The 11,988-nt window shown below is 40.3% G+C and overlaps 2 protein-coding genes across 6 annotated transcripts in view; both read left to right on the top strand.

The window, feature by feature from the left end:
• Positions 1-1,129, top strand: part of itga2b (integrin, alpha 2b) — a 33,794-nt gene extending 32,665 nt beyond the window's left edge. For both annotated transcript variants that reach the window (XM_051393641.1, XM_051393640.1), the window contains one exon: positions 364-1,129. In XM_051393641.1, coding sequence (XP_051249601.1) covers positions 364-447 — 84 coding nt within the window. In that variant the 3' untranslated portion in view covers positions 448-1,129. The remainder of the gene's footprint in view (positions 1-363) is intronic.
• Positions 1,130-1,509: 380 nt separating this feature from the next.
• Positions 1,510-10,852, top strand: syngr1a (synaptogyrin 1a). 4 transcript variants are annotated; one of them, XM_051393665.1, is made up of 5 exons: positions 1,879-1,933; positions 3,476-3,600; positions 4,356-4,593; positions 4,690-4,835; positions 7,298-7,734. In XM_051393665.1, the coding sequence occupies exons 1-5, from the start codon at positions 1,891-1,893 to the stop codon at positions 7,385-7,387; spliced, it is 642 nt and encodes a 213-aa protein (XP_051249625.1). In that variant the 5' UTR covers positions 1,879-1,890; the 3' UTR covers positions 7,388-7,734. The 4 variants fall into 4 exon arrangements, with proteins under 4 accessions (XP_051249626.1, XP_051249627.1, XP_051249628.1 ...); XM_051393666.1 differs by lacking the exons at positions 1,879-1,933; positions 3,476-3,600; positions 7,298-7,734 and adding exons at positions 1,510-1,862; positions 10,129-10,852; XM_051393667.1 differs by lacking the exons at positions 1,879-1,933; positions 3,476-3,600 and adding an exon at positions 1,535-1,862.
• The last annotated feature ends 1,136 nt before the right edge of the window (positions 10,853-11,988 follow it).

Genomic DNA, 11,988 nt, shown 5'->3' with positions numbered 1-11,988 from the left:
GATATGAAGGGGCCTGACCATGAAGAGCTTTATAGGTGAGGAGGAGGGTTTTAAATTCTATTCTACATTTTACAGGGAGCCAGTGCAGAGAAGCTAGTACAGGAGAGATGTGATCTATTTTTCTAGTTCCTGTCAGTACTCGTGCTGCAGCGTTCTGAATTAATTGGAGCGTTTTAATTGACTTATTGGGGCAACCTGATAATAAAGAGTTGCAGTAATCCAGCCTAAAAGTAACATGAACTAGTTTTTCTGCATTAATATAAATCTCACACAGATCTGATGCTCTGTGATTGGTCTGCTGATGAAATGCACCATGGGAGTCGTAATTTACTTTCCTGTGTGTGTGTGTGTGTGTGTGTGTAGCTGGGTTTCTTTAAGCGGACTCGCCCCCCCACTGATGAAGATGAGGATGAAGAGCAGAAGCTGGCAGAGGAGTCACATGACTGAATCTCTCTCTCTCCACACACACACACACACACACACACACACACACACACACACACACACATAGGTCACATGATGTTCCTCATGAGTTTCATTGATTACTGATAAAATCAATATCAGCCTTTGTTGTTATTCTGTTATCAATATCTTTATTAGTCTATGAATCATTATATTTGATTCCAGTGATTCTATTTTATTATATCGATTATATTTAAATATATTGATTATGTTCAATTCAATTCAATTCAATTTTATTTGTATAGCACCAACTCATAACAGAAGTTATCTCAGGACACTTTTCAAATAGAGCAGGTCTAGACCGAACTCTTTAAAACATTAATTACAGAGACCCAACAGTACCACCATGAGCAAGCACTTGGAGACAGTGGCAAGGAAAAACTGCCTGTTAAGATTACTGATCAGATGATTATTGTCACATGAAGCAGCTGTTGTTATTTATTACTTTGTTTCTTCTTCTGTGGTCTTATTGCTGAACAAACAGTTTGTTTCTCCTTCAGCAGGAAATTAAACCAACTCCTCATCAGCTGGAATCTACTCTGATTACTCTGATTACTCTGACAGTACACAGTCTGTGTACTTCTACTAGTACTCATATTTTACTGCAGGACATTATTATTAACAGTTATTACCTGTTTATTATCAATAAACACCTGAAACTAATAAATCTGTCATTTCTTTTGTCTTATTTTAAATAAACAATCATTCAATCTTTACATATTGATTATACAATAAATATATACAGTCAAGCTTTTGTTAAGGAACTGATCCTGTTAAAACACACACACACACACACACACACACTGTGTCAATTCATTATTGATCGTGCTGATCAATAATGAATTGATTGGTGTGTTTTTTTATTATTTAAAGCCTTCCTTCAGATTTCTCTCCCTAAGTTTTGCCCCCAGCAGCACCTCCTGTCAGGCAGGGTAACTCCACCCCCTCCACTCTGATTGGAGGACTCTGACCTCGACACAATGATTCAGGAAGCCTGTGATTGGTGGAGCTGGTTGGAGGTGGAGCTCAGCCTGACAGACGGAGCTCAGGGTGATAAAACCCTCAGAGCCTCTCAGGAGGATGAGGAGGATTACAGCAGATTAACCACAGAAGAAGAAGAGACCAGAGACTAGAACAGGACTACGGACCAACCAGGACCAAACAGGACAAAACTGGACTCTAACTTGTCAGAGCAGGATCTAACTGGACTGAGCTGAGTGAGTGTTTTAGTAGACTGAACTGGTCTGTGCTGGTCCGTGCTGGTCCGTGCTGGTCTGTGGGGAACAGGAAGTGGTCTGATGGATGGGTTCCAGGCGTACGGGGCGGGGAAGGCAGGTGGAGCTTTTGACCCACTGACCTTCCTCAGACAGCCTCAGACCGCCATTAGGATCCTTTGCTGGGTGAGTCCAATGATGTCACGATGATGCAATGATGATGTCACAACAGCTGAGTGGTTACCGCTCTGATGGTGGTGAGCTAACTGCTAACACACTGGACTAATGCTAATTGTCTGCTTTACTTTGAACTGCACTCAACTGTATGAAAGGTGCTATAAAGTTTGATTGATTGCTAATGCTAATGCTAACAAGTGTGTTCACTGACTGTTTATTATTTGTTCATTTAAAGTTGCTGGTCAGTCATTACTTTGATATTAATTTCAGTTTAGTGCAGTTCTAACAGAGCTAAAAGAGCTAACAGCTTTTAAAGCTGTCAGTCACTGTTGTGAAGGATTTCTGTGTGATACGTGTTTGTAGCTAAGCTAGCGACTGTGCTGTAAATTAGCTAAGCTAGCAGCTGTGTTCCATTCGGGAATAAAGCACTTTTAATCGTGAATCGCTTCGTTCTTTAGAACACAAGTCGGTCCAAATCAATAATTCATAATTGCCGACTTCCTGTTGGATTTGTAGGGTCAGTTGTCTGGTCATGATACAGGTGCTTACCAAATTTCATACATGTCAGTTGTATGTGTCTTGGGGGCTGATTTTGTGGGTGTGGTTAAGCCAATTTGTGACCAAAAGATTCTATAAATTTCTCCTACAATTGAATTGTGTGCAGAGCTTTCAAACTGTGATCATTTTGGAAGAAAAATAAGTCCTTGTATTTCAATCAAGTCTTGCAGAGGTTGCTTGCTCTGGCCCTAATAATTATAACTATTATTATTATTATTATTATAACGAGAGTTTGAACTGAAAACATCTGGTCAGTGTGTCTGTGTGTGTGTGTGTGTGTGAGTCATGAGTTTGGTGTTAACATTCCTGAGAGTCAACACGAGACTCCTGAAACAAACCCTCACTGTTCCACTGTGCTGCTCTGTGATTGGCTGATTAAAGCTCCAGTGTGTAGCATTTAGAGCCCTCTGGTGATGAACTTAGAGATTGCAGCTCAGCCTTCAGTGTGTATATAAACTGTTGGTGTGTCAGATTTCATTTGCTTAATGAATTTATTTATTCTCATTATAAAGTATTTAAAATGTGTTTATTGTTTTACTGATGAGAGGAAATAAAAACAGTGAGACAGCCTGTTACAGTGACTCTTGAATGCATTCATTAGGTCTTAATAATAAAATATTTAACATGTTTTCACATTCATCAAACACATTGTGATTAATCAAACATATGTCTCTTTAAATGGCTGCTTCATCTGTTACATAACATGATCTGACGTGATGCAGAAACAGCAGTAAAAATTTTCTGTTAGTTTCATTCACTCACTGTGAACTGTGTCGCCATGTTTGTTATTTTTAAAAAGTGGATCCCCAGAAAAATAGTTTGGGAAACAGTGTGACAAACTACAGTGAAGGTTTAAGTGATTAAACACTAATGAAAACATACCTATGAATATTATATTACAGTAATGTCACACACAGGAGCTTTAATCAACAGAAAGAGAGAGAGAGAGAGAGAGAGAGAGAGAGAGAGAGAGAGAGAGAGAGATGGGCAAGGCTTGGGAGAGCAGCACCAGGTGAGTTGATGATCTCAGCTGGTAGTAATCACACTCACCTCTATTAATGCAGTAGTGAGCTGGACCTGGAGGCCGACACACACAACAGGAAGGACAAGTGGAGCAAACCTTCGTGGACTTTTGAAGCAGGCCAAGTGTTGTGTGAATAGTGTGTGTGGCGGAGAAATACATAAAAAGGTCTGGACTGTTAACCTGTGTTGTGGTTTTGTGTGCTGAGAGAACTCATGATAGTAGCAAGACTTGCTACACACTGATATTTACAGCACTAGTGTTTACAGCACTAATATCTACAGCACTAGTATCTACAGCACTAGTGTTTACAGCACTGATATCTACAGCACTAGGGTTTACAACACTAACATCTACAGCACTAGTGTTTACAGCACTAATAACTACAGCACTAGTATCTACAGCACTAGTGTTTACAGCACTGATATCTACAGCACTAGGGTTTACAACACTAACATCTACAGCACTAGTGTTTACAGCACTAATATCTACAGCACTAGTATCTACAGCACTAGTGTTTACAGCACTGATATCTACAGCACTAGGGTTTACAACACTAACATCTACAGCACTAATGTTTACAGCACTAGTATCTACAGCACTAGTATCTACAGCACTAGTGTTTACAGCACTAGTATCTACAGCACTAGGGTTTACAGCACTGATATCTACAGCACTAGGGTTTACAACACTAACATCTACAGCACTAATGTTTACAGCACTAGTATCTACAGCACTAGTGTTTACAGCACTAGTGTCTAGTATTGAAGGCTTATGTGGCTTACTCGATGTCAGATAATTGATTTCATTACTTCACAATGGGGGATAAACCACAATTAAACCTAGTCCATTCAGCACATTCACCCTCTCCACCTACTTTGTGTTTAATGTGTTCTTTTTTTGCTGTCTCTCTCTGTCTTCAGCTCTTCTCCATCGTCATCCTCGGCTGCGTCGCTAATGAGGGCTACATCAACCGTCCTGAGGAGGTCGAGGAGTTCTGCATCTTCAACCGCAACCATAACGCCTGCAACTATGCCGTCTCCATGGCGACGCTGTGCTTCCTCTGCAGCACGGCCTTCTTGGCACTGGACGTGTACTTCCCTCGGATCAGCAGCGTGAAGGACAGGAAGAAGGCCGTCGTTGCCGACATTGGGGTGTCAGGTGAGACACCGCCTCCTGCGGTTCTGATGTTGGTTCCTGTTGGTATGTTTAGTGACCTGGTCTGATGTGATCTCTGGTTTGATGTGGTCTCTGTAGTGCTCTGGGCTCTGGTGTGGTTTGTGGGCTTCTGCTTTCTGGCCAATCAGTGGCAGGTTTCTAAACAGGAAGACAACCCTCTTGATGAAGGTGCCGACGCTGCCAGAGCTGCCATCGTCTTCTCCTTCTTCTCTGTCTTCACCTGGGTACGTACCTGAACCACCTGACACTGTAAGCCTCACCTAAGCAGACAGGAAGTAAACACTGACCCATCTGTCTCTGCTGCCACCTGCTGGTTTAGTGTTCGCACTGCTGCATAGCGAGTATTTACAGAAGACTCTCCAGCCTCTATGAATACTTCATCCACCAATCAGCACTAACACTGTGAGCACTGGACTCCCTGACTGGTCCGAGACCAACAGACTGCAACTAACTGTTTCAGCAGTTTGAGCTACAGTAGCTCGTCTGTTGGATCAGACCACACGGGCCAGCCTTCACTCCCCACCTGCATCAATGAGCCTCGGCCCCCCATGACCCTGTCTCTGGTTCTGTTCCTTCCTTGGACCACTTTTGATAGGTACTGACCTCTGCAGACGGGAACACCCCACAAGAGCTGCATGTTGGAGATGTTCTGACCCAGTCATCCATCACAATGTGGTCCTTGTCAAAGTGGATCAGATCCTCATGCTGCACATTTTTCCTGCTTCTAAGACATCAACTCTGAGGACCAAATGTTCACTGTCTGATTGCCCCCAACTGATAGGAGCCCTGATATACCCAGATAATCAGTGTTACTGGCAGAGCTCACTGTGTTAGCGCTGATCGGTGTGTGTGTGTATGATTATCAGCAGCGCTGATTATATACTGAGGATATTATACTGAGGATAATATACTGAGGATAATATACTGAGGATAATATACTGAGGATAATATAATTAGGATATTATACTGAGGATAATATAATGAGGATAATATAATGAGGATAATATAATGAGGATAATATAATTAGGATATTATACCGAGGATAATATATTGAGGATAATATGAGGATAATATAATGAGGATATTATACTGAGGATAATATAATGAAGATAATATAGTGAGGATAATATAATGAAGATAATATATTTGGCATAATATGAGGATAATATGAGGATATTATACTGAGGATAATATAATGAAGATAATATATTGAGCATAATATGAGGATAATATGAAGATAATATAATGAGGATAATATAATGAGGATATTATACCGAGGATATTATACTGAGGATAATATGAGGATAAGATAATGAGGATAATATATTGAGGATAATATAATGAAGATAATATAATGAAGATAATCTATTGGGCATAATATGAGATAATATAATGAGGATATTATACTGAGGATAATATAATGATGATAATATTTTGAGCATAATATAATGAGGATAATATAATGAGGATATTATACTGAGGATAATATAATGAAAATAATATATTGAGAATAATATAATGAGGATATTATACTGAGCATAATATAATGAGGATATTATACTGAGCATAATATAATGAGGATAATATAATGAGGATAATATAATGAGGATAATATAATGAAGATAATATATTGGGCATAATATGAGGATAATATAATGAGGATAATATACATATACTGTCTGTCAGACAGACAGACAGACAGACAGACAATGAGACAGACTGTCACACATAGGGTGTGTTACACTGATGAACCAGCAGAGGGCAGAAGAGACTATTAAATGTCTGATCTGATCAACTTCATTGATCGAGAACACTGGTTAGAGGTCCTGATAGAAAAAACACCTTCAATAAACATTCAAGATAATAATAATATAATATTTCTGTAAACAGCTGACTGATGAGAAATCAATAGAACTGTTTAACAATGTGTCTATAATCTTTATTGATCTGATATTGATCCTCTGGCTGTATAACTTTATTGTTTACTGTACAGACCCTATATAACTTTATTCATTGATTACTGTACAGACACTGCGTAACTTTATTCACTGATTACTGTACAGACACTATATAACTTTATTGATTGATCACTTTATAATTTTATTGATTGATTACTGTATAGCTTTATTGATTGATTACTGTACAAACACTATATAACTTTATTGATTGATTACTGTACAGACACTGTATAACTTTATTCATTGATTGGTGCAATCCGTTGTCTTCTGGCTGCTCACCTTTAAAAGTTGTTGCTCGTCATCTTGCAGACAGACTGAAAGTCTGAATTCAGACATTTAACAAATGACCATCATGGTGGTGATATTTCAGCATCATATTGATCCTTTTATTGACATTAAATCACAGAAACCTCTGATTATTATGGGCTGGAGGTGAAACATCACCATCATGCAGATGGTGGGTAACTGTACTTTGTGAGCATGCTCAGTCGCTCTGTGCCTGCAGCAAATAAACCGATAAACATTTGTTTACCCCGTTCTTGGCTCCTTGTTCAATATCAACACTGAGACTTTCTATGGAAGACCGACAGTGAAACAGGTTCACTTTAAGGGCACTTTGGACTTATTTTACTGTAATATTTATACTTTCTGTTACTCTACTATATTAACGTTTATCATAATAATCTATGTGTATCTCTGTGTGTTTGTGTGTGATATTTTCTGTGTAGGGAGGTCTCACTCTGCTGTCGTTGGAGCGTCTGAAGAGAGTCTCATTTGAAGAAGAGTACAACAAACTGTTCAGCCCCCCCCTCGCCTGAAACACACTCACACACACTCTTACACACACACTCACACACACACACACACACACACTCACACACTCACACACTCACACACACACACACACACACACACACACACACATACACACGCTCTCTCTTACACACACACACACACACACACACACACTGCCTAACATCGTCTCTCTCCTTCAGCCAATCAGAGACAAGCATCCCTGTGCTTCCTGTTTCCTCGTCTGCTCAGTCTGGACTCTGATTGGCTGCTGAAAGTGCCTGTCATCCAAAGTGCCTTCCTGTTGCCAAGGCAACAGAGTGATGTTGTTTTATTGTTGTTGTGATGACGATTAAACACTGACACTGGTTGAGTTCATGGACTGATTGATCATATTGATCTGCTCACCACAATATTGATTAACAGGAAGTGGACCTTCAAAAAAACCTCAAACAAACTCAATATTTCAAGTTTCAAAAAAAGTTACTGATTTGTGTCTTCAACCCTTCCTAAGCCCCGCCTCTTTTAACTCTGCTCCAATCACAGTTGGGCAAACCTCAGTCAACTTCCTCCTTTCTTGTACTTAGACATGCTATATGCTAAGCTAATCTATGTCGAAACCATAGAGGGTGGTGGGTGGTAAAGAGAGAAGGTCAGAGACAAAGGTACAATAATAATAATAATAATATCAGTAATAATAATAACACTAATATCAGTGATATTAGCAATGGCAGTCAAGCAGGACCATGGCAGGAGGCTCCACCAGGATCCATGAGAACCTGCGAGACGAGAAAGCACAAGAACTCCTGAGAAGAAGTGAAGTTAGTAACAAGCATTAATGGGACATGAATGAGTGCAGAAAGAGAGAGGAAGAGAGGAGCTCAGTGCACCATGGGAAATCCCATGATAGTCTAGGCCTATAGCAGCATAACTAAGGGATGGTTCAGGACTCACCTGATCCAGCCCTAACTATAAGCTTTATCAAAGAGGAATGTCTTAAGCCTACTCTTGAATGTGGTGAGGGTGTCTGCCTCCCAGAACCACAACTGGAAGCTGGTTCCACAGGAGAGGAGCTTGGTAACTGAAGGTTCTGGCTCCTGTTCTACTTTAAGAGACTATAGGAACCACAAGTAGCCCAGCATTCAGAGAAACGTAAACTGACGCAAGCAACTTAACTTCTGTAACTCCAAACTTGAAATAACTGTTGGTTGGCCTCCTGGGTTCAGGTAAAGACTCGGTAACCAGTAGGGATGGGAATTGATAAGAATTTAACGATTCCGATTCCATTATCAATATTGCTTATCGATCTGATTCCTTATCGATTCTCATTGGGTGAGGGAATAACTACAAATTTGTTTGTTTGTATTAACTCGCTTTAAAATCTGATCAGAAGACACAGCACAGATAATACACAAATTATGTGTAGCAACCTCAGAACAAACCTAAAAGTAGGTGAGGTACTTCTCAAAGTGAAGTCCAGGGACCGATAGCCTAGGGCAGTGTTTCTCAACCAGTATGCCACAGCACGCTAGTGTGTGCCTTGAAAGATTATCAAGACTGCAAGACTGAACTGAAATTGTTCATTTTCACATTAATTGGTCCAGACAAAAAAGCCCAACTGCCATTATGTGCCATAAAAACTAAAAACACAGACTGAAATAGGGTGGCCATTTCCTTCACATCAAAAAGGAGGACACTTTGCATACACGGGGACATGCAAGCAGATATTTGTTTGGTATGATCCGGTTTTAAATTTTAATGTTTTTCCAGCAGATTACATAAAGGTGCATACACATACCACATAGCTAATAATAAATATACAAGATACAGCTCATGACAACGTGGCCTTCCGAATCAGATTACATAGGTCTAATAAACATCATACAGAAACTGTTTTTATCTGGATAGATAAAGGCTAATGTTAGTTCTCTGTCACTGAGAGATGGATTGACGGCCTGGTGGTAACTTAGAAACTGCACTTGGCTCATTTGAATATTAAAATTAGCCATGTGTTGATAGGTCACTACACGAAAATGTTACCAATGAAATGACTTATTTTGACACACATTTTTAGCCAATAAGTATAATAATTTTTGTGCATAAAAATGATCATGTCATTTAAAGTTACCTTCAGCATTGATAACAGATAACGTCCCGTTAGCTCCACTGCGGCTTGACTCACTTGTGTCTCTAGGTAGTAGTGCATCAAACATGCGACAGTCCTGCAAATGAATTGCATGCTGTGTGGCCAAATGTTTCTGCATATTGGAGGTAGTGTTTCTTCAGGTAGTTCCCCCTTTGACGAAATGAAAACTTTACAAGTGTTGCAAGTGACCGTATTGTCGTCTTTTCTCGTGAAATATAACCAAACTTTAGAGCGCTTCTGCCTCGACGCCATGTTCGCTGCGTTCTGAACCAAAACAACGCAGTGCATGTGTGATGTCATGACGCATTTGCAACGAGCGGAACTGATAAGCGGAATCGTTAAGCGGCACGCTAACGGTTGCAAGGAATCGATTCACTGGGCACCGGTTCTGAAGAAGAACCGGTTCTCAATTCCCATCCCTAGTCACCAGCCTGTGCGTCTGTATGAGACGGCAAGGAGACAATGAACTGTTTGTCTAGTCAATAATAATAATAATAATAATAATAATAATATATTATTAACGTTTAATTCTGAAAATAAAAACATTGCTTCGATGTAGAGCAGCTGTTGTGAATAAAGTTGTTGTTTAAATAAAGTTTGTTGGTTTGAATGTGTCTGCAGGTGTCCCAGTGTCTACTGGCCGTCTACAGGTTCAAACTGGGAGCTGATTCGGCAACGTTCAATCAGGAGTATGTCGACCCAAACCAACAGGAAGCTCTGGACGAGGCCCCGCCCACTGAGGAGTAGAGGGGCAGGGCTTACAGACTGACGACACGGCGTCATCGTGGTGTGTTCTTGTGCTCGTCCTCGACTCAGAATTCAGCAAAATGGAGGACGCAAAACATGATGCTCCACCAGGGGGTGTGGTCTCTCCGTCAGCAGCCAATCACAGTCCAGAAATACATAAAACATTATGTTAGCTAACATTAACTTTCCAGCTATATCAGACTAATGTAGCTAGTTAGCATATGTTACTAGCTACTGAGCTACTATCTCTATGGCTAACATTAGCCACCATTAAAGACTGGCTCAGTCTTGCTTCCAGTTTAACCCAGTGGCCACAGGCGGTACCACAGCAAAATAATCCCCCAAAACTCATTTCCTGTTAGCTAATGCTAACAGCTGTCGTTTTATATGTAAACTAGACTCTGATTGGCTACCTCAGATGCAGGAAACAACCTTTACAGTCTGACAGAGAACAACAAAACAATGTTTACTATAATCCACAGTGTGATAATATAATCCACAGTGTGAGTTATTGGTGCTGCAGATATTGTTTTTCATGATGTAGTTTGTGGTTCTGTGTGTTTCTGTGTTGTGATAATAAAGTCATCATACAGATCAATACAGTTTGGCTTATTGATCCTTACATTGCACAAACATAAAGGGTTACAACAATAAAAAAAGTTTGATTATTTCCACTGAACTGTGGCTTCCATTGTTTCTATAGCAACCAGATAGACACACCTGAGGCAGGTAGATATAAATATATATAAATACATATATATATACATATATATGTATTTATATATATACAGGGACGGCTGGTATATTTGGGCTAACAGGGCCCCCCTATCTTTTACAGTAAAGATGAAAAACTATTATTAAAAACATTACAACATATTGTTTAAAACGTTGGTAGAACCTAAAGCAGCAACAGCACCAACCAGGGACAGAAACAACCCAGGATATATGATATATCTTGTTTTTTTTCCTGTGAATGGGCTACATTCATTCAGCCCAAGCTCAGTAGGGTAAGCTTCCATTCACTTTTGATTGACAGGTGTTGTGACACGCCCCCATCTGGGCTAAATTCATTCAGCCCAAAAGCCAGTGACCTTCGACCAATCACAGCGCAGTAGCTACAGCACAGTGACCTTCGACCAATCACAGCGCAGTAGCTACAGTACAGTGAGGCTAGTTTGTAGTATGGCAGGTGTTGGCATGAACATGAACAAGGTGGATTATTTACTTTCTAATCAATTTTCTTTTGAAAGAAAAAAGTGTTTGGAGAAAAATTGGAAGTACAGAGATTGGGAACACATCATCCAAACGATGACACATAACACAAAAGGACAAAAGGACAAAAGACAAAATCGTAGTTTTGTGTTACGTGGTTTCAGCTAACGGACTGGCTAACAGCGAGTGTAGCTAGGAATTCACTTTTCTGTTGGACCCAACAAGGAATTGTAGATTTAAAATATTTATCCAACAATATTAGGAAACATGAATACAGCACGAGTCACATTGGAAATAGCGTAAAGTTGTCATTGCTGGGTAAAGACCCGCCTCACCAGCAAAGCAATCAGGATTGCAGGTGACCCCACCAACCCATCTCACAGCCTCTTCAGCCTGCTGCCCTCAGGGAGGAGACTGCGCAGTCTCCGGGCCAAATCCAGCAGGCTCAAAGATAGTTTCTTCCACCAGGCAGTCAGGAGACTCAACTCCCTTCCTGCTCTACCGTCACCCCGTCCTCTGCCC

This window comes from Dicentrarchus labrax, unplaced genomic scaffold, assembly GCF_905237075.1.
Source record: "Dicentrarchus labrax unplaced genomic scaffold, dlabrax2021, whole genome shotgun sequence".
NCBI classification, from domain to species: Eukaryota; Metazoa; Chordata; class Actinopteri; family Moronidae; genus Dicentrarchus; species Dicentrarchus labrax.
Note: the sequence above shows the minus strand (reverse complement) of the source record. Positions and strands in the feature narration are given on the sequence as shown.